General features: G+C 35.7%; 1 protein-coding gene across 5 annotated transcripts in view; it reads left to right on the top strand.

Moving 5' to 3' along the window:
• The window catches only part of INSC (INSC spindle orientation adaptor protein), a 128,152-nt gene extending 105,856 nt beyond the window's left edge, over nt 1-22,296 (top strand). For all 5 annotated transcript variants that reach the window (XM_035328675.1, XM_035328674.1, XM_035328677.1 and 2 more), the window contains 6 exons: nt 2,928-3,099; nt 5,078-5,256; nt 16,102-16,168; nt 19,232-19,387; nt 20,043-20,119; nt 22,096-22,296. In XM_035328675.1, the coding sequence (XP_035184566.1) occupies nt 2,928-3,099; nt 5,078-5,256; nt 16,102-16,168; nt 19,232-19,387; nt 20,043-20,119; nt 22,096-22,224 (780 nt within the window). In that variant the 3' untranslated portion in view covers nt 22,225-22,296. The remainder of the gene's footprint in view (nt 1-2,927; nt 3,100-5,077; nt 5,257-16,101; nt 16,169-19,231; nt 19,388-20,042; nt 20,120-22,095) is intronic.
• The last annotated feature ends 1,197 nt before the right edge of the window (nt 22,297-23,493 follow it).

The following is a 23,493-nucleotide window of genomic DNA, read 5'->3' as shown; positions in this document are numbered from 1 at the left end:
TGAAGTTTACGTAACAGAGCTATGCTTATAAGAATGTAAGTTCCTGGCATTTTTCCAGTTATCCATATTGAAACATTAGTGATCAAGCATTTACTGAACACCATTCCTCAAATGCAGGGTCTCCACAGCATCTTGTTGCATTCATGGAATTCATTTATTTGCTTTATCTGGCTAACTGGTTCTTTTGTATTGCCAAGGTGATGAACAGATTTGACATTTAGCTGATTACTTCACCAAAATTAAACAGAAAACAGGGCAGTCATCCAAAGTTCCTTTCAGTGTGAAAGCTAATTATAAAAATGCTTTAGGCAGCAATTTCTTTTGGGATGTTAAAGTGCTTTTATTAGATTGTTCCCCTGTCATTTTAAAATTTATTGCTGGACACTTATAAATGGGGTTGCCTGATGGAGCAGAATTATTTTATCTTCTATATTTAAGATAGGAGCCAAAAGAGTATACAGCAAATTTTAGGCAGAATTTGTTTCTATTTTACAGGTTTCTGAATAGAAAGGAGGAAAACTAAATAGTGCTGGCCTTTATGGATCTTAAATATAAATTTTATCTTTATGCTGAAGAAAAACATATATCCACTTCTATTTACAATTCAGCATCTGTCCATTTCAAAAAACAATTACTTTAAAAAAAAAAAAAAGTAATTTAGAAGTTGAGTACAGACTCTGTATTTTTAGCAGCTTGTATTTCATAGTGTAGATATAAACAATCAGTGCTGATGGAAAAATCTAACCTTGTACTTGTACCTCTTTCATAAGCCATTACTGGTTCTGAAATAGCATAAAACCACTCCAAAATCATTTTGTTGAGGTCATTGAATAAGAGTTGGCCAAGTGAATTTCAACCAGTAAATTTAGGGCTGAAGAGTCCTCTATCCTGTTACCAGATCTTAGAAGAAGCTTCTTCTGAAGTGTGTGTATAATTTTTTTTAATGCCTTGGAATATATTTAAAATTTTATTCTGTCTGTTATTAGCATCCGTCAGACCCCAGACAAGGTGTGATATAGGGAGGTTTCAAGGTGACAAAATTGAGGAGTTTTGCATATGATATTGTCTAGCACACATTGGCTACTAAATCATCTCGTGAGGACATGTATTAATTCTTGACACTGAGATCTATTAATAAACCTTGAAGCCAAGAGAATTATGTGAATCTGCTGTTTCAAACTGTAGAATTCTGCCATAACTAGGAGGAAATATTTTGCTATAGGTAGATTAATGTTGAAAGGTTGTCAAGAATAAGTTTAGTATTGAAAATTTATTCTTCCTCTTCTTGCTAGTCCTTTCAGTTTCTGTACAAAATCCCATTTCTAATCTGCATGAAAAATAGAGATATAATTTCTTTTGTATTTCTTTATGTTTTTAGGGCTTCAATGATATAGTCTATTGTCTATTAAAAAGTGCATCCCAATGAATAATCTTCCAGACAGTGATTTTTGCTTCCATCAATCTGAAAGCTTTTCTTGTAAAACATAGTAACTGTTGGTGCTTATCAATAATTTAATTCATGCTCATTGCAAGATAACTAATTAAGGTAACTCCACTTTCTCTATTAATAAATTACAAAAATGTGAATACGAATTTTGCTAAATATGCTTTGTGGAAAAAAATAGATAGGACTTAAGAAGTGTATTCTAAGGAAGCTTTGAATAGACAGAGAATGCAATCTGAACAACAGGCCTATGAAAGACTCCTGGTGAGTGTATAACGCATTTGGTTTTGTTTGACAATTAAAGTATATTTCAGTGCTAAGCCTTCATAATTTCTCTTTGTATTAATAAAATATCTAAGTAACTTGTAAGACAATTATAATACTTTTTCAGAGCTTCAAATAAATAAAATATCGGTCTTTAAAACTGATGCTCAGTGAAGCTTGTAGAAGCTCTGATCATTTGTAAACTGATTTAAAACTGAACTATAAACCTATAGTTACATTAGCTTCATATAAAGATTTTGATCAGTGAATTTATGTGGATTTGACATTATATCTTCATGCTCTCTGTTCCCTCTTAGCACATCTACCTACCTACTTGACAATATGATGAATTATTCAGCAATATGCTAAACCAGGGGAGAAACATAGTGCTGTTAACTTGGAAGTTCTTAGATTATGTCCTCTTCTACAGAGGACCTTCTTTTCCTGGGTTGGTTATTAACAGATGATATATCTCTACAGTTTAAGCTATCCCATTAAGCTATCTGTTGCAGTCTTTCATTGTGTCAGTGGGTTTCCTATAATCCAGAATAAAGTGTGCATATATAATGTATTTGCCTAAACTGCATAATAAATTGGTTTAATTCCAATACTCTAAAAATACAAATCCATGTCCATTTTACTCATGTTTCTGTTTCTCTTCTGAATATGCAACCCTAGTTCTAATTTGACACCTGTGGAAGCTAGCTCATCAGCTGGAGTTTGACAGGTCTGCCCTTCATGGTACTTTCTGACCCTGTGTTTACTTTGTGACAAATTCAGTAAAATGTGGCAAAAAATCTGCCTGTGAACAACTTACTGCACACTTAAGCTTGAGTCTTACAATAGGACACACTTGAATGAATGTAAATGTATCTTCGGCACAGTACCAGTTAACATTTGCTTATCAGAGTTTATTTTTGGAATAGTGCTTTACGTGAGACTTCTATCAGAAGAGACTTTTGTTTGACCAAAATCAATTCAGTACAAACGTTATGGGAGAAGGAAATGCAAGATTTTTTTTGGTCGACAAACTTTTATGTTGAACTTACTTCTATTTGCTAAATGGAAACGTATGTAATAAGTGCAACCAGGTTTAAGTCAATTTTAAAAATAAACGGAGTAGTTTAGCCACAGCCAAGAAAAGAGGACTTAAACACCTATTTGGTTGCAAAAGTATTTCTTGGAGTAATTCCAATCTATACCTATTATTTCTCCATAGGTTGATGGGATACTGTGCCTGACTGACATTCTTACTGATAACACCCATTCTGAAGCCACTCATGCAGAAGCAGCAGCAGTAATTGCACAGATCACATCTCCACATCTCACGTTCACTCAGCATCTCAGCAGCTTTCTGGAAAATATGGAAGAGATTGTAACAGCACTCGTTAGTAAGTTCTTTATGCAGTTTCTGAGTCTTTCCAGTTAAAATGACAGATTGAGGGTAGGATTCTTCCATTAGCAAGATTCTGTAAAAAGAATGTTTGCAATTTTTTCCTTCCCAGACAGAAGAACTTGGTCATTTTTAACCCTGAAGCACGACATTCTGAAGTTACTTAATATTTTTTACTCCAGTCCACGTTTGAGTAAAAGTTATGCATAGCTGTAAGAAAATAATATCCATGTGAAATTCAACCATTAAAGCCACAGAAGGAACTTAGCCAAGTATCCTCCTGTCCCATGTTAGTCTCTCAAATGGAGTTTCTAATAGTTGCTAACCTTTATGGCTGTTGTGTTTTCTAAAGTTGCTCTTCACTACATCTACATTTGTACGATACTTCAGAAGTAAAGTATAATGTAGTATAATATATAGATACTGTTATGGGAAAATAAAAGTTCCTGTCTTCCTTGCCTAGGCATCTCCTCTATGTAAATAAGGTAAAGTTAACACCACGCTTTTCCTTAACCTTTTGTCAGTGAGGATACTTCATGAAAATAAGATGAAATTTCTCATGACTTTCTAGAGAGAGGAATCTGTTATTTCTAGCATCATGCCCTATCCCTTTCAAATACTAGAGGTTTTCAGTCAGGTGTTCTCTCTCTGGACATTCAGATTTTCTCAGAGCTTCATGTCAGAAAGTCCAGTTTGGGCCATTTAGTTTGATTTCCCATGATCATTACATTTTACCTGGGTATTTCTCTACTGAGCCCGATGGTTACAATTAAATTAGAGCACTTCAATTTTCATGTTTTTATTATTTAATGGAATAAGAAAAGAATGTAGTAGTGCTACTGCTGGAGGATCCTGCAGTGGCTAGGAATTAATATGAGATGTGCTCAAACAGTCTTAGGTTTTCCCAGAGCTAGTGCTGCAGAAGTCAAGGAAACACTTTTAGCTCTAATGACCAGACTGCCCAGCAATAAATACTGAAGGTTCTGCCTCGAACCTTCTTGGAATCCAGTGGGTGGAATTAACCAGTGCTGTGCCTGATACTGCTGTAGCTAAACTACTAGAGGCACCTAAACGGACTTAAGTTGTTTTTAGAGGTTATCACGATGTACCACAGTCAAAGGAGAACCTGAATAGCCCAACGTAAGGGATTAGCAGGTGGAGAATTTCCCTGATTCTCAATGCTCAAGTTCCACATGAATTTAGTAACACATACTCTTCTCAAGATATGTGAGCATTAAAAATAGACCGTGTGTAACTTTGGGAGAGCTTTTTCCATAATCACACACCAGTGTCCTTGTAATATTTATAGCTCAGTAATTGAATTACTGTAATATGTTTAATTTTTAAAACATGATGAAATCTAATTGCCAGGTGATTCAGATCTTAGTTACATGTGCAGGAGACAGCTGTGTCTTCAGCACTTCTTACTGAAGCTCGAAAATATGCAGGACTACTACAAAGAAATAAGTTTAGAGATGTGTGTGCCTCGTTCTAAATATTAGGATATATGGCAGAATTATTCTCTTATGGTTCACCTACTGTCAGCCTTCTGCCTCCTGTATTTCATTTTATTTATATCAAATTGCAGGTTGAACAACATTCAGTGGAACGTTCTCTGTAGAATGATAAACTAGGTAGATCATCTTGTTAGTTAGATGAATGCTTAGGAAACACTTGGTGCCTAGATTCATTTTTTCCATCTTTGCCTGTTTTTGGTGTCCAGACACACAAGCATAAATAAGGGTGCCTAACATTAATAACTTATAAAACACCTTAAAATGTGATATATTATATTTTTGCCACAAATTAAAAGGATTTTTTTTTTGTCTTGCATATTATGAACTTGGTCATAATTATTCTTGGTCAGATATTAAGATTGCTAATGAAAATTGCAGATGGTTAAGTGTTGCTTTGAAGCAAACATGTTTTTGCAGTGAAGGGATGACTTTTATTCAGCTTATTCTCTGCATTCCTAGAACTGTGCCAAGAAGCCTCATCTGGTGAAGTTTTCCTTCTGGCTTCAGCAGCTCTTGCCAATATTACTTTCTTTGATACCATGGCTTGTGAAATGCTGCTCCAGTTAAATGCAATGAAGATTCTTCTAGCGGCATGTTCAGACAAACGCATAGTGGATACTCCATATTCCCGAGATCAGGTGAGCAGTTTCTCAGCAAGATAGCGTGTCTGAGCACATTTGTGCAAAAGTCAGCTGGTTTCAGCTCCATGTCTGTTTTCACATAGTCAAACCTGATTTGCTTTCTTGTTTTCCTTTTTTTTTTTTGATCTTTCTGACACATGGCTTTTTCTTTCTGTTTATGTTGCTTATGAAAATTAAGAAAGGTGGCAGCTTTGAATGTAATTTTTCAAGAAAAAAAATAGCTAATTCATATGTTTCTAAGATACTAGGATGTTTCCCCCCTCCCCCCCCACCGAAAAGATAGCCAAACACTGACACAGAACCAGAGAGGTTGTGGAATCTCCCTCTTTAGAGGTATTCAATATTTGGCTGGACAAAGCTCTGAGATAATTAAGATATGAATAGAGACTGAGACCTAAATAAACAATTTTCAGTTCTAAGAGGAATTAGCTCCAAGAGCTGAATAAGGATCTGATCCTCAGCCCATTGACGTCGGTAGGCTCTGGATCACGTCCTAACTGCATGGTAGATGGTTTGCAAGTTCTTCTGGCAAGTGCAGCTGATATAGTTTTGTGTTTCCTTTTCACTTTCACCTTTCATGTTCTTTTTTTTTTTATTTTTATTTTTATTTTTATTTCCTTATTTATTTACATCCTCATCTTAGTTCTGCTTTGAGTTTGCAATTTGCTCTGTGGGTAGCATAGCAAGCCCTTTCTTTGTCTGCCTTCCTCGTACATTCAGAGAAACATTTACGACTTTGTTAGGTAACAGACTAGTTAGAGGCCTTCTGCAGCTTTGCAGGTTGCAGGACGTTTCATTACCTAGAATAACAGAAAACTTCAGAATGGCTTCACTCCGAGAATTAAAATTTTATCCCTAGTAACACCTTGCATTCCTTCCTGGAATGAAACACCAGGTCAGGAAGGTGTGGTTGATTCTGTGATGTGCCACAGTAAGTTTCTGAGCTGTCTCCTAGCTGCTGAGCTGCTATTTCTGCAGCAATGGGACTGTGAAATGCTACCTGTGTGTTGCTCTGTTACTGAGCACCGGTTGCTCAGGTGGAACTTAAGTGCTGCTTCTCTTGACTTTAAGAGCTGTCAGTGTTGCTAGTCAAGCAGTTTTGATAAGGTAACAGCCTTAAGAGAATTCTTCCTTTTAAGTCCTGAACAAGTATGTATTTGAGTAGATTGTTCACCTTTCAAAAGCATACTTGTTTTAGTGGTATATTAAAGGGCAAGTTCTGCCAATTATCATACTTCTATGGAATATTTTGCATTTTAATTTGCTGCATGCCTAGTTGTTGCAGTGGGGATAACATAGGCTTGGTTAGAGGGGGAAAACAACAACAACAACAACAAACAAAAAAAAAAACACAGCACTACTTTAGTTTTGTTACACATTTTTAATTTGGTAATACATTCTATACTGTTGATTTAAGAAAATTTTAATTTGCTAAAATAGAATGAAGCATGCTCATTGTAAGCCAAAAATGGGAGAAAGATGGTTGATATGCAAGAAAGGAAAAATGAGTCTTGTTTCCCTCTGTGCAATTTTATATCATCTTAAAGTTGCAATATGCCCTTCCATACGGCCTTTCTAAGGACAGCTAGCACTGATTAGTTATCACCTTCCATGATGGTATAAGTAGATAACATTCTGCTCAGGAGCTGGTTGTCAGATGAATTCTTTGTTGACTGCAGAAAGTATTTTCCTGCTTAGGCTCCTCCAATAGTAATTTGTCTTTTGACTTCTGAAAAGCTTTTGTGCACAAATAATGACAAACTTTTCTTATCTTCACTATCTGAAAACTGACTGACTTCCTCTTTCACTTCGCAGACAGTGTTAGATTAGATCAGGTAAGAAACCATGAACTGAGGGCTGGACTTGATAAAGAAGATAATCATTGTCAATTTTATAGCAGTTCGCCTTGCTTCAGTAACAGGCAGTATTACGTCTGGATTGCTTAGTTTTATAACAAAATTTTTGGTATGGGAGTTGACAGATAAAGCTCTGATTTCCAGACAATTTAGCCTCTAGTTTTGGGTCAAAATAGATATGAATGTGCCACTTGTTTATTGCTTACTGCAGCTACCTCTTTGTTTGCTGTTTATTTTTCTGGGATAATGGAAAACTTCTACTTGAAAGGCACATATACCTAAATTTATGCAGTATAATACCTGTCTAATATATACAGTCAGATGTCTTAATGGAAGTAAAGCATTGTCAGAAGAAGGGTTTTAACCAAAACTCTTGTCATTCTGGGCCTCCTTTATTCTAACAATCATCTGAGACTCTAGGTAGAAAAATATGAAATGTATATTTGTGCACAGTATATTTATGTATAATATATTTTTTTCTCTCTGCATTCCCACTTGTCTCTTCAGTGTTACTAGCATTCTCACCTTACCTGTGAAGTTGTGGAGGTAAAGTCTAACAGCTTCTGATCTTCTGTTATTCAGACAGACAAAGAATTAATGTGGAGTGAACACATCAATTTTAAAGTGGTTATTTCTAGGTCTAAAATAAGTGACTTTTTTTCAAAAAAGTTTTAGGTAGAGAAAGGCTTTTAAACTGGAAGGAGAAAATGGAAATAGTTACTTTTTATTTTATTTTATTTTTATTTTTTCCTGCTGAATGCTTTCTGGTTTTCCTGGCCTGTGAGGGATATTGCAGGCTCTGAAGCTGAGATCTTCTCTCTCAGTTAAGATTTGAAGCCCTTTAATATTGTTCTTCCTCTAGGTTCCAGATCCTTTTCTCTGATCCCTGATTTTTTTTTCAGGGCATTTATTTTCCTTTTGTTGCCTTCCCCCCCTCCTCCTTTTTTTCCTCTCACATGGAAGATTGCAGGGTCAAAAAGAGAGGAGAGATGGATGTTACTTTAAGATCAAGAAGTCCAGATTTTCAAATGTTGCCTAGGTTCCAGTAAAGGAAATTTTTAAACAAAAATATTAACAGGACCTTTAGACTTTTGAAAGTCCCTGCCTGAATAACAGGAGCTCACAGTACTACTTCTCAACCAGAGTTTCTTGAATACTGAGGAACTTATTGCTTCTTGCCAACTGTTTTTTGTTTCTGCTTTTTATGAAGACTGGAACTTCTGACTCCATTTTTTTTTTTTTTTTTTCAAATTGCTGTCCAAATTTTCCCATATGTTTGGAAGCCAGCATGGACTAACAAGAACATGGGCTCAGAATGGCGTTTGAGCCATGCAGTCCACGTTAGGTGCCCACCTTCCCTACATCTCACAGAAACAGGAGACAAAATCATCGTTGGTCACAGAGGAAGGCAGTTGATGAAGAGCCCTCCTCAATTATGCTTTTGAAGTTGTAGGAGCAAAAAAAAGAATGGAAGGGGAGCTCCCTCTCCTTGTTGGATCAGGAGAGGAATATCCCTTCCACCACTGAACCATCAGCTGGTCTTTCCCAGAGAATAAATGCATGAGATACCCTGGGACTGAGTGACCTACGGCATGGTACACAAGCAGCCAGTGACAGGGTTAGGAGCAAAGGTTGGTGACCTGCCTTTATCAGGTAGGTCCATGAACTGTGTTAGGCAAACTATATACTAAGATTGTGCAATCCTTTCTAGTATTTACTACATCACATTGAGAAAACATGTTTTCAATGAATATAGCTTGAAACATAGGTGATACGTAGCATAATAAAGTTATTAAAAAATACAATTAAGAAATTAAACAAGTAACAAGACTGCCAATAGGATGTAAAAATGGAAATTAGGCCAAAAATCACATGCCTTTCCCTGAACTTTAACCACGACATTATATCACTGATATCCTGGTTAATTTTGAGACTGTAATTGCTTTCCTCTTGTCCATCCGTTCTGTGTTGTCATCCCCACCCCCCCCCCCACCCCCCCTTGTTTTTAACTGGTTGTCTCTGTCTTTGCACATACAGTAATTTTAAGAATATAAAAATAAGTGAGTGCATTGCCTGTTTTTATGTGGTCAGCGTTATGGATTGTTACACTTCAGGGGTCCAGCACTAAATCTCTTAAACAAATCTTTTTGAGAGGAAATGCCTGTTCAGTTATAATTCTGCCTTTTGGATTTAGATTTGGTGCGGTATAAGGCAACATGCATCATTATGGAAAACAAGAGGCACAGTTGGAAGAGTAAAATCCTAAAATCCTCGTGTCAGCTGAAGAACTCTTTGCTATTCTTTCCTAGCTCAGTGTGGCTAGGGCTTTATTCCTTGGATCAGTTCCTAATATCGTCCCTGCTCAGATTTTGGAGTACTAATTTAACTTCTCAGCATTTCTGTTTAATCAGAAGTTGGGCAGACAGTACGTTTGCTCAGTGTAACGCCTCTCTGGAGGAAATATGCTATGTCAGCACGACTCATTGCAGTTTTTATTTTTTGTCTTTGCCTGCCAGGTTCACAGTACAATTAGACTGGTGCTATTTACTGCAAAAACCACAAACAGGAGACTTTGTAGCAGGCCGTACTGATCACAGAGCTACAAGTCAGAGATGGTTGGGTGCATTTTGCTGCTTTTGTCTTGTTTTCATCACAAAATGAGATAGTAGACTTGAAACAGCCTCTGACATCTGCCATATGACCTGGTTTGTGGGACATGCCCATTCACCACGTGACCTAAATGCAGGATGCATTTCCAGTGTGGTTCTTTAAAACAAAATACATGAGAATCTGGTTATTCTGCCTACTTCTTAGCTTTTTTAGTCAGCGGTATAAAGTAAAGTAAATAAAAATCTAGTAAAGACATCTGTCATACCGAAGCGGAAGATTCCTTTAGTTTTAGCCTCTGATGCTCTGCCTTAGCATTCCCAGACTATGGTTCCCTGACACAGCCTCAGAGTAGACCTGGACTTTGCCAGCAGATCCTGTCTCTAACTGCTATTTTTATTTTATTTTATTTTATTTATTTTATTATATTATGCCTCTTCCAATCAGGTGGCCGAAAGACCCTGTTTGACAAAGTATTTTGTCACCTCATTTTTTCCAGGAAGAAAGCTGAATTTTCAGCCATAGACATGGCTATATCACATCCCAGAGAAATTTCCTACAGACTAGCAAAGTTTTTCCTCCAGTAGTATCCCGAAAGGTCTTTCTAACTAGACTTTATATAATGACTGTAAGTTGTCCCATGCCACGTATACTCTTTTGCTGTCTCCTCATGGGCTGATATTAAATCACGAATGTTTTTAATTTACATTCAGAAACAAAGACTGTCTTGCTTCTGATTAGTTGTCAGATGCACCTTTCTTCCTGAAGATAGGTATCTAACTTTGCAGACACAATCTGATTTATTCTTATATCATTAATTTGAATCAATTACCAAGTACATTTATAGTATGTAGCAAAAATTAATTTTACTTAGCAACGAATGGATCAGCCTTAAAGGCATAATTAACTAAGAAGATTAGCAACTCTGTATTAATCTATTTTGCTGCTTTATTAAAGGATTTGGTAATGCTCATTTTGATCTTGTGCCTTTTGTTTTATGTTGAGATTCTTACTGAACACTGTGCTTTTATTATCACCAATGGTAGATTAGCATCACACCTTCCACCTTTCCAGATATCTGTTCTTGCCCTAAATGAGGTAAGTAAGCCTCAAATGTGGAAGATATTGGCCCTTTAACAGGCTGAAATGTGTGCTTTCATCTTCCAAATCCTACTGTATTTTTCTTCCTGAATAGCTGGTTTCACACTAAAACATTTGAAGATCATCTTAAATCTCCTGTTCATGGTAGGTTATCTCAAGCAGTAAAGAAGCCTTCTGTTTCTTTGTGGGTTTTAGGTTTAAACCTCTTTATGACCTAACACATTTGAGATTTATGTTCTCAGCGTATCTGAGTTTATAACAAAGCATTTTGAGTTAGTTTTCACTTCTGCAATAAATGGCCAGTACCTTTCTTTACTCGTTAGTGAACCGTAGTCACCATTACTTGTTTAGAAAGACAAGTGTTGTTATGATGTTAGTCGTTACATTATTTAAGCAGGAGAATCTCCAAGCTGACTTGGATGGAGGTTTGAGAGGTTTTGAACACTATTTTACAGGTTTTTAACCATAGTTTCTCAAATTTCTCCCACTCTTGTTCTGTAATTCCTAAGGCTCAGTGCAAAGTCAACCACAGAAAAGGAAGGTTCACTGTTCATAAACTCAGTGTATGAAAGGAGGGGTGGAAGAAAACTGTGTGGAACTAAAAACGCTTTTCAAATGATAAAAGTAGATTTTGTTTATTGGAGTAACCAATGGTATTAACACTGCCAATTATAACAACGGGTAACATTGTCACTGCAGGTGGGTGTGCCTGTGTTTATTATCTGCTTGCTTATTCTGCTCTTAGAAATAGTGAATTTTAGTCAGGTTTTTAATTTCCAGGGCAACTGTGAGGCTAGCCATATGATGCTGTACTGACTTTTGAAAGTCTGAAATATCTCCATTATTTTTAAGTGTATTTATTTATTAAATAGAGAACACTTCCATGGATCTAAATGGGAGCCCTCTTGCTAAATTCAAAAATAACAAAAATGTCTATACTTATTTCACCAGCAAATGGCTTAAAGGTGAATTTTGAATGCCTCTTAATTTTAAGTATAGTTTTTAAGTTCTGAAAATGAGCTCGTTAGTCTCAGTTTAACCCTGTGAAAAATCATGCTAATCCCAGTGGGAGTAGGTGCATATTAAGATTTTGATAATTTGGTGCCTGTTCTAGAGGTGCTAAAATAGAAGCATTTCTGACAATTCCCTTCCTAGCATGTTGTGTTTTACTTTTCACTGTGGCGTGGTTTAGGTGGGCAGTGCATAGCACATATTAACAGCTGGGTGGTGAATACAGGGATAAACCTCAGAGGCCTCTTCTACTGTATTTTGGTGGTGGTGGTGGGTTTTTTCCTAGTGCATATCATGTAACACTGACTGGAATTATTCAGCTTTCATGTCATGTCTCAAAAATGTGTCTTAGGCAATTTATTACTAAGAAAAACTAAGAACTAAAGAGCTCAGGCAGTGTAATTTACCAAAAAGATTAAGAAGTAACTAGCTAGACACTGAACTCAGGTAAATATATGGCACAAAGAAAGAATGAGAAAGAGCTATGAAACCAAATCAAAAACAAAACAACAAAACAAAAACAAACAAAAAAAAAGAAGAAACAAATATTAAAATTAAGCAGTTACAACCAACACAAGGGGAAAAATATTAAGCGAAATGGGGAAATGGCAGATTCTGCATTTTCTGTATCATATCATCATATCAAGACAAAGTCTTGCTTAAAAATGATACTGATTGAAATATATCTTACACAGATAAGTAGTCACATAAATGAAAGAAAGATCTTGTGAATACAGGAAGTCAGCTTGAGCGTTGTAATGGTCCTTTGTAGCAAGATTTGTTTTTCTGCTTGTATCCTGATGATTGCTTTGTAAAAGTTCTGTATTTTCCTTTACAGAGAAGCAAGCTCTTCAGTGAAAATCAATTAAAGTTTTAAAAACTTTCATAAGTTTAGATGAACATAGATCTGGATGTAGACTACTACTTACTTTGCCCTGCATGGGATCTGCATATCTGAATTTTCTCTCGTAACGTGCAATAATGTATTTTTACTTTTCAGTTCCTCCAAAACTGTCCTAAGTGTTTTCTGTACCTCGGAATATAGCATATTATTCTCTCCTGAGAGTGAAAGAGAGAGAGACAGACTAGTGGTTTCAGGCACAGTATAACAGACACAGTTTTAAACTAGTAACAAAGTGGAAAGATCTGAATTGTACGGTCAGTCATTTTACCTTCTCCAAGCAGCATCAGAAAAATGTCTGTCTTTCCATATGGGACTATTCTTAAATAGTTTAGCAATAATCTTGATGAATTGAATTGATAAGCAATTTTTGATGAATTTTTCATCAAGAGTTTCTCCTCCTCTTCCTACACTTAATGTTGTCATGTTGATGGCACATCTAACCACAGAACAAGGTTTATGGGTTTTTATTTCTTTTATTAACTTATTTTGTATAACCCCTTTCCAATGCACCTCATGAATTGCAAGGCTGAATTCTGCATCATTCCTTAGTGCATCCGATAGAGATCTAGACTTGTTGAGATGCCTGACTCTGCAACTAGCATCTGCCCATGGTTTTAGAGCTACCAGGGAAATATCCAGAGAAATTCCAAGAATCCTAACCCAGCGTAGGTGCCAGTCCTTTATAATCTTGGAGAGTAGTCTTGTTCAAGATATTTCTTTAAAAAACAATGAAATTGATATTGAATATTGCAGTGGAATACTAGAGATCCCATGTTAAATAATTTCATTTTCTTTTAATTCTAAAAGAATTAAAAATTCTTTCAATTCTTTCAAAATTCTTTCACTTCTTTTGCTATCAACATTTTTTTTCTAGAAATTTTCATCTATTTTTCCCCATGGCAATAGCTTTAATCTTTGTATGCTCCATGTTTTACAATAACATCTGAACTGGTTTAACAAATCATCAGGGCTTCACAGTTTATTTTTTTGTTTGCTTGTTTTTTGTCTTGAGAAACTTGCCTAAGGGTTTTTGGAATTTGGGGACAGATAATGGGAAAAGAAAGGCTTAGACAGAGACTGCAGCATGAGCCTAAGCTTCATTAGACAAAAAGAATCTACGCTGGGAGAGATGCTGCTGGAAAAGTTCTGTTTATGGTTTGCAATCAACTGTAAATCCAAAGGAAATCTTGCTTCATTAATACCAGTGCTCAAAGAAGTGTTGCTCTTCAAAGCAAAATGAGTCTACATACAAGTTTGTTTTCCCCTAGAGAGTTCATCAAGGAATTAAACTTCCTTGAACTCTGGTGTCTATTACAGAGGAAATTTTCATGTAAGCTGCATATATAGTGAATTCTAAAATAGGCAAATATAGGAGAAATATAAAATTTAAAGTCAGCTCTATTCAGCTTGCCTCTTATGTGTTAGTTATGCTATTTCATGGTTACCTTGTTTACATCACAGGAAAATGTGACATTTTGGGGAAAGAAAATCTATCCATATGACGTGAGTTAATCTATAGTTTAACTGCCTTTAGAATCCTAAGGTGTTAAAAGGTAATTTAGGTAAACCCTGGATGTTACTGATAAGAAGGGTCCTACATAAACCTTTCTGGACAAGGCTACATATAAAACCTTTAGACTAGTTCATAAATACATTGAAAAATAAAGGGGCTGTGTAATCAACACAAAGGAGTCTGAAGTATAAATGTAACCATCACTCAAATAATTTTTGGTGTCAAAAGATATACACAAAATATTTTTACATATGAAAATAGTTATTAGACAAAATAACTTGAAGCAGTGGAATAATTGGCACATATTCAAATTGTGGTTAATTGAATTCTTCATCTGTGGTTTAGAGAGCCACATGAGGTACATATTCTGCATAGAGGAAGTAATTTTCATTAACAGGATATAATTTAGAATGAGAAAACATATACACTCTGCCTGAAACAGTGTTAATAATTAATATGGAATAAATACATAGACATAGACTGAGTTACCGTATTTCTACCTGTCACTCTTTAGAGTTTCAGCAACTCATTTGCATGCTAAGTACATACATTTATTCAGAGAGATGACACTGTAACACTGCCTTCGAAAGTGGAAGACCTTTATGTCACATCATTGAAAATGAGTCATCCTTGTTATTAAAATGGCAAAGTGAGATCAGAACTGTGATTTGATCTACTTACATCTGTCTAAGAAGTTTGCTTGTTTGTGAGTAAATGCTATACAGTTAAGTCATAACCAGTTCTCAGATTGATCATTATTTTTGAGGCTGATTAGTATTCTCAACTAGAAAATAGGAACATTTTAAGGAAGAATATAATTTCTACTTTGTATTATAATGATATGTCACATTTATTATCTGGTCTCTCACAAATCCTGTTAATAATGAGATGTATTTGCATGTAGGAAGCGATTAATTGGAAGACTAAAGTATAAAAGACTATTGTGCAGGATTTATGAAAGAAGCTATACAAAATCAGTAAGGGAATGACTGAAAGCCAACACGTCTACATGATCCAATCTCTGTCAATGGCTGCTTCATCATTTAAAGCAAGCTGCATTGCACCTAATGTTGAAAACAGTTAATACTATTTTGGATAAGAAATTCCATAAGTTGTGATTTCACGATGTGCTTCTTTTGGTGCAAAACCTAATTTTGATCTTAGCTCAGGAAATGTATAAACAGACTCTTAGGACCAGCTCTGGCTGGACAGTGCTCTAGTGCGCATAATCTCTGTGCATGTTAATAAGATTTTGAGACTGAAAAATACCCCTTAAATAATCATTTGAATTATGGCTGAAATCTTCAGATCCTTTGTGAGTGTTCCTCAAGGTTTCAGCCAAACCCTGAAGCAGAAAGGTAGCAGTAATGTACCATTACTGAATGTACAGTATGTGCTAGTCCTTAACCTGTCCTGTGAGCATTGTCTGTGCTGGAATGGGACTGCAGGGCTGGCTCCTGAGCAAGGGCAGCTCTTGGCTGAATTCTTTGTAGAACTCCAGGCCTTTATATATATATATATATATATATATATATATAAATGCTTTTCTTCTTCTTTCTTCTGATTTGACCACTAAAACATTTTTTCTGCTGCGTAGAACTCTATGACTTACTTCTCTGCACGAGTATAGGAGTGTGAGAAAAAGAAACGTTATTTTTCTTGTCTTGGTTTCAATTGTCAGCCTTACGTAAGAGACCCCTGAGAAATCAGAGGTGGGAATCAACTGTTCTCCTACAAGAACACTTTTAATTTTTACTGATTTTGCCATATTCCTGCCATACTAATTTATGCTATTTAGTGTTTGTGAATGTAACGCCATACTTAATATTTCCTTCTCTTTTTAATAATAGGTGGTAACAATATTGGCAAACATGTCTGTCTTGGATCAATGTGCTTCAGAAATCATTCAAGGAAATGGTATGTATTTTGGCTGAATTACATTCTATATGTGTTTGTGGAGAATGTTTGAAAGGAAGGGATTATTTACAAGGTAGAGGAGAAAAACTTCACTAATAATACTTCACTTTGAATCTTGTCTCTGTTGGATATTGCATATTGCTGCAGGGTGCAGAATGAGTCCTTGGGAGGGTTCCGTGTAACTGAAATAATTTACCACTGGTTTAGAAGACTTTGCATGTAAGGCCACATTGCTGATTCTGCATGTATGTGCATGCCGTTTGTAGATGCACAACGCAAGGTAGTATGGAAGTGTTTCAACATTTTTTACTCTTATAAATACACTGTGTATCAATTCTTACACATTGGAAGATATCAAAGATATCATCTGATACAGAGCCATGTATAGTTTCTGCTCCTTTGTTCAGCGGTACTCAGAGGTACAAATTTTGATGTATTGTTTTTATTACTGAACAGCAGTTGCCTTTTATTTTATTTTTTTCTTTTTCAAGCAGTCCTTTGTCCAAAAATTCATGATGTTGAAAAGAACTAGGTGTCATGGGCCTACCAGAAGTCTGACCAGTTAGGTTAATAATTCTGTGGAAGAAATAACTGCCTTACTAATACACTTACCAACAAATACCATGGCCAAGAAATATTGTAAGCTTTTTTCTTCTCTCCCTTCAGTAGGAGACATTCAATTATTTTTGAAGCTTCACATATATTACCTTTTTTGTCCTAGGCATATCCCTTCCACAGTCTTTTAATTAATGTTTGTGTAGCAGTGGTTTTGAGTTTGGATCTATTTGAATCTTGTGACAATGGGTTTCAGCATCCATGTAGAAAGCGGATCTTGAAATAGTCAATTCTTATATAATATTGGATTTAATTGTTTATTATTTCCATATTTCAATGGAGAATTTGAGTTGTGTGCATGCAAGTATGACTGGCAAGGATCATTTGTTAGATGGAATCCATGTATGCATAGAGGTAGTGTGCACCTGATATCCTTGCTAAAGTGTGTTTGCATGTGAAAACGTATTGCTGTTTGAGACTTAATGAAAATGGGGAGGTTGAATAGATTTTGATACCAAAGCACTTCCATCAGAGATGTGTACAATTTTACAAATTATATGACCTCCCTGTCCCATGTAGAAAACAATGCAGTAAGGGGGAGAAGACAGGTAGGTTAGGACGTAGGTTTCTTACACAACGTCCTTGTTCCATGAGAGTGGAGGGCCAGTCCTGGAGAGGGGTCACTTGGGTCCATATGCTGGTTTCTTTCATGCTCTTGGTGAAGCGTACTCGCTGTGTTCCTAGAAGTTGGGTGCATGCTTCTGGACATCTTGGTGCAGGCGCATGAGATTTCCCTCCCTGGAGTCTTTCCCAGAAACTCTTGGTAAGACCCGGACTGCCTCAGGTCTGTAGGTATTTGTAATTATCAGATTGGATAGAAAATACCCTGTTGGTGATTTCTGTTCAAGTTATATTTTTTTCTGACTTTCTGTTGTTAGCACCCACAATCCAGATATGTCCTGGAAACTTTTGCACTCCTCTTTGATTAACAAGTTGATTATGTAGTTTGCGTATCTATTTCCTTGAGCACACCATGAACTGCTTTGTTGACAGCTGTTTGATCATGTTCCCACAAGTGCAGAAAGATCATAAAAAGACAGCCAAGCATGCTGTGCTTTGTAGGACCAGGACATCGCTGTTAACATTTGCAAATAACTGTGGAACAATTTGGGCAAGTTGTTGAATATTCATCACAGATTGCATTGGATCTGTGTGCACTCACACCACTGGTGAGCTGTAAGCATGACTTAGACCAAAATAAAGAAGAAGTATACAGTGCCAAAGAGCCTGTTCTCCTTCCCAAAAGAAAGCAGAGGTGTTCTGTCCCATCCTCCCTCAGTGAAACATTTAATTAATGGAAGTATGTATCTGATAAAGTAAAGTTTGTCTATACACTTCATGCAAGTCCACACAGAAGCTTTTGCCCCCAGGCTTTCTAGAAGGGTTGGCACTCTTCTCGTGTATAAAAGCTTCTGTGTCTGACTAACACTATAATAATTAGATGCTGGTCAGGAGCCAGGTTTATGTATGTATGTGCTACTGAGAGCGGTCTTCAAATCTTACAGAGTCTCGATGGGTTTTCTTCCCAACTTTTTTATTTTTGGTATGTCAATTGATTATTATCTAGCTGCGTGATTCTGGTGCTAATTCTCTTAATTGTTTATGCAAATGTTCCAACTGTTAAAATCCTCAGATGCTACCTAAAGTAATCTGAATGCCTAATGGCATATGGAGTTTAATGGCACATAATTGTCCTTACATTTAAAATAATTTAGAAAATATAAATCAGTGCAGTCTCATTTGGTCTTGTCCTGCTGCAATAAGAGTATCAAATCCTACAGGCAACTGTAAATTGATCAAAAAAAATAAAAATTGATATGGGTGATGTTTCCTCTGAAATGAAGAGTAATCACAGTACACTTCAAGAAGCAGAACTTCATCATTTCCCTCATCAGGGGTTTTTAGAATGCAGATTACTTCAAATAGTTTGAGACAGAAGCTTTTAAAGGTTAGCTTAAAAATACGTAAACTGAAAAAAAACAAACAAAAAAAAACTTTTATTTTCTTTTAACTCAAACATCACATAGAAACCTGAAATAAGTTCCTACTGTTTTTCAGGTTAATGATTACCTTTAGATTAGTTTAGAAGCAAATAAAAAATCATTTTGTTTTCATAAATATTTTTTTTATCCAATGTAAAATACTACCTACTGCACTCCAGTCAGGCTGTTTCAAAGCAGCCTGAATGGAAGAGGGAAGAGCTACTGCATTTTCTCGTTCCAGAAATTCAGTAGCTTCTTAGTGAAAACAAACTTCACACAGATCACATGTGCCTAAATACTGATGGCAAAGTCGAAGCCCACAGTTATGCATTCTTCATGTACTATTCAGGCAGTAATTCTATTTACCTAACTTGCTTTTTCTCTTTACTTTTTTGGACTGGCTTTATTTATATATTTATTTATTTATTCTTGAAAGAGGTTAACAATGGCTCTTACATCCTTCTAGGTATTCAACTTTTAATGGAAATGCTCTTTGAAAGATCGTCTTCAGGAAATAGAGCGGAAGTTGCTGCTTGTGAGCGAGTCCAACAGAAATCTGCGGTTACACTGGCACGACTCAGCCGAGATCCTGAAGTGGCAGATGCAGCTGTAAAACTCAGCTGTAAGGATGTCTCACTGGCTTAATGAGATTGAAAAAGAGGGAGGAACTGTCAAGGAGGAGCTGTTTTTATTTTTTAGCCTCACTTGGTACAGTTTGTGGAACAGGTTCCCTATAAAATCTGTTCAGAGGGTTAGGAGGTTCTGCTAGATGAACCTCTGGTTCATTTTCCTAGAGGAGCCTGAGATGCAGCTTCCACTCAATGCATAGGTGTGTCAGACTGTGACAACTAACAGTGCTACCTCCCACATTCCTTTACTTAAACCCTTGTGCAGTATCCATCAATGAATAGAAAACTTGGATCCGAGCAGGTTCAGATGTGCTGAATCTACTGGGAGATAACATGTACTTTGGGCTGGAGTTTTTTAAAGGCACGTGGGAGGATAGATGGGGAAGAAATGGAATAAAGATTTTCATTCTGAAAGAGCAACAGAGGTTAAAAACAATACGTTTCTTTGTTTACAATTTACAAGTATTAATTGTGAAGTGCTAGCTCCATGGAAAGTCTCTTAAGTATTTGCATACCATCTTGGTAATATTTGGTAAGGAACATAATAATAATTATTATTATTATTGTTAAAGGTCTTTTATCCTTTTATCTCAGATAAGTAGTTTGTGTTTCTGAATTGTTTATCCCATTATTCTTTTGTGCATGCAGGTATTCCTCGCCTAATTAAACTTTGCCGATCACCAACTGAAAGAAATAACAGCGATTCTGTTTTAGTAGCATGTCTGGTAGGTACCTTTTTATCATGTTTATCCTGCAAAATGCATAAAATCCAGCCCTTTAGACTTCAAAATGCATAAGTATTGCAAATATGTTTTAAATTCATGTCAGGTCCTCCTGCTTTTCCCCATAAGTATAATCCTGTACAGTGTCAGTTATTCTTCCTCTATTTGAAGATTTACGTGAACGTGTAAAAAGTGTCTTCAACTTCGTATTGTTGAGCACTCAACTTTGTAATTTAACGCTTCAATAATTGTTAAATTCCATTCTCTGATGATATCTTTGCTGAAATTAACCTTGAATCACAGAGGTAGTAGCCCTTTCTCTGTGCGCGTGCACACATACATATATATATGTATACAAATAATTAAATAAAATGGCCAAAGAGAGTAATGGAGATTTGCTTTCACTACAATCTATTTTATTTATTTATTTGTTTTATTTTTTTATCTCTATTTGAGTCACTAAGACAACATAGAGCTTAGCCAAGGAGTGGCTAACGGAAGGTTAACACTGTCTCTACTTAGGAGAAAAGTCCTAGTTGCTGGCCCTACACTGCATAGACTGTGAACCCCAGCCCGCTGTTGGAGTTGAGTAATTTCATGAAGTATATTGCAAGAGGAAAGTGCTCTGGGGACATGGGTGAAAAATATTGCTTGACAGTGTTATTATTTTTTAAATATGTATAATAATGTTATTGTAGTGCCAAAATAAATCTTGGTGTTAATCAAAGCTACAATGACCTAGCTTGCTTTGTATGTGTATAGGAGAAGTTTTTGTTCATTTAAGCAGGACTCATTCATGTTGAAGGGGGTTTGAAAGTGACCATAAGAAATACTGTTGTTATTCTGCATGTGTGCTGAGAATACTGGTTAATCTTGTATGGCTTGAGCAGAGGCCACAGAGTGATGGCAGCAAACAAGACTGACTTTTCTACTGCCCTGTCTCACTGAGTTAGTGCTGCACATTCCCTGAAGTCATGTCTACTGACTGAGGTGTTATCTGCCTGTCCATCTCAGCACTTCTCCAGATAGTTTAGTCACAATGGCACTTTCCTGAAAAACGTGGCAAAAATGTTGTGCTCGAGACAAATATACTGCCTCAGGCTCATATGTATCATCACTGAGGTCCAAATGCTTGTATTTTTTGGTGGTTTTAGCTTAGTTGTTTACTTTTTGTGTACTTTGAAGCAGGTGATTAATTCTTCTGTTAATGTAGCAATGATAAACAGTGCAAGGATAGCTGATCACAACTATTGGACCTTACTACTTTGAAGACAATTTTTATTCTTGAAGAAAACTAGCTTGCTTTTCAGTTGCATCTGTAGTGTCAGGTTGCTAGAAGGTATATAGTTGTATATTTTATTCTATTGAGCAAAACAAGTAATTTCTTAGAAAGGGAGAGGTTAAACACAACAGTATTGTCAAAGTAATTTGTATTATGCACTTTCATAATCCTAACAACTGGTAGTTTTACTTGTTTCCAAATGGATCCCAAATGCCTTCTTTATACTACACTTCTGTCTAAAAGATCTGTTCATAGGCATCGTGTAAAACTCCAGTGGCAGACACTTTCTGAGTCAGACAGCAATTAAGACAAAAGCTGAGAATAGCATTGAGATACAGAGGGAGTGACAGACATGCAGCAAATCAGAGATGCATTTACAATAGAAGAGCTCTAGCTGTTGTCCATGTGTTCTTTCCTTTAATACCAAACTGTTCTTGCCCCTTGTGTCTGAGAGTAATATGCTTAGAAAGAGTTGTCATTTAATAGCTGATTTTGAGGGGAGATTCGTCTGACAGATGTAGACACTAGTGAGAGATCAGCCTGGCGAAAGCGTCCATAAGCCTGTATTGTTTAGTTTTGAGTCCTGGCTATTATTTGGAGATTGTTACAATAAGTTCCTGCAATGAAGACTTTGTCAAGCTTAACAGGATTCCTTTTTTTCCTTTTTTTTTTTTTTTTTTTTTTTTTTTTTTTGTAGGCAGCCTTACGAAGACTAGCAGTTATGAGTCCTGATGGACTTGAAGATTCAGATTTTCAGCAGCTAGTAAAGCCCAGACTTGTGGATTCCTTCCTGTTATGCACAAATATGGAAGAGAGCTTTGTATGAATGTGAGCCAAAAACATCAAAGCAATCTATCCTTTGAAAAACAATAAAAATAATACACATACAATAAGATAATACATATTCAATTTTATTTAGTTTTAGTCCTATTGTTATTTATGACTTATTTATTTTAAAATCATGAACATGTGGCTAATGCAAATGTTTTTAGTGGCTTGTAGAGGTAATTTTTTTCAAATTTTCTTGATGTACCAAGCCATGTCAAGAGATTATCATTGCAATCTGAAAAAACATTGTTGTCATGTTTGGTAGAATTGAATTGAGATAACAAAGCCAAGAATTTGGTGCTCATTTTTTAAATGCTTCTAATAATGTTTTATTGCTGACATTTTTCTACAGTTAGTACATTTTGCAGTTTTTTTGGAGAAATACATTAATTTGAGGCATTTGTTTTTAGAGTCCAGTCTGAGTCCAGTTCTTAATTTTTGTGATCTTCTAATAGAATTATGAAAATATAAATTACATTTTTTTTCAAATATTGATTTGTAATGATGTTAGATGACATTTTAAAGCTATATAATGATGTGCTGCATTATATAATACATAACTGCAGACAACTTTTATTTTATTTGTATGTACTGAAATTTCCTAAAGAAATTGAAAGAATTCTAGAAAAATCTTCAAGAAACCTAATGTATATCATCAGTAAGAAAGTATCCACATAAGATTTAGGATCATTACATGTCGATAATTTCCCTTCTTTTCCAAGCATTCCAAGAACGGGAAGTGAGTATATCCAGATACGTTTTCAATATTCAAGCTATTACTTTTATGAAAAATCTTGCATAAATATATTAAATAATCAGAATAGATAATTGTAACTTGAATTTCCACTTTCTGTTTTTTAACTAGTCTTACAGTTCTAAAGCTGTGAAACAGGGCTTTCAAGGGCTCTTGGAGGTGACAAGAGGATATTTTACCAATAGATAACAAGATAAAGAAGAGTTGATTTTAAAAATAAACATTCCTCTTAAAATTTGACTTTTGCTTTTAATCAAGAAACTATATACATTTAAAGTTGGTCAACCATCAATATCCTGAGGGTGTTTTCCACCTAGCTTCTCACAAAACACTCTGTAGATTATGAAAATATGTGTAACTTTTTCTTGATGGCTCACAATTATTGCTCTGGATCATTTTATGACCAGGCAACTTTAAGGTACTAGGACATCTGCCAAAAAAGTAAGTACACTTCTTTACAGTACTTACTTTGTAGATACATTAAGCAACTTAATTCATTAATGTTTATTTAGT

The sequence above is a fragment of the Oxyura jamaicensis genome, chromosome 5, assembly GCF_011077185.1.
Source record: "Oxyura jamaicensis isolate SHBP4307 breed ruddy duck chromosome 5, BPBGC_Ojam_1.0, whole genome shotgun sequence".
NCBI classification, from domain to species: Eukaryota; Metazoa; Chordata; class Aves; order Anseriformes; family Anatidae; genus Oxyura; species Oxyura jamaicensis.
The sequence above is the reverse complement of the archived record's forward strand: the minus strand, read 5'-3'. Positions and strand labels throughout refer to the sequence as shown.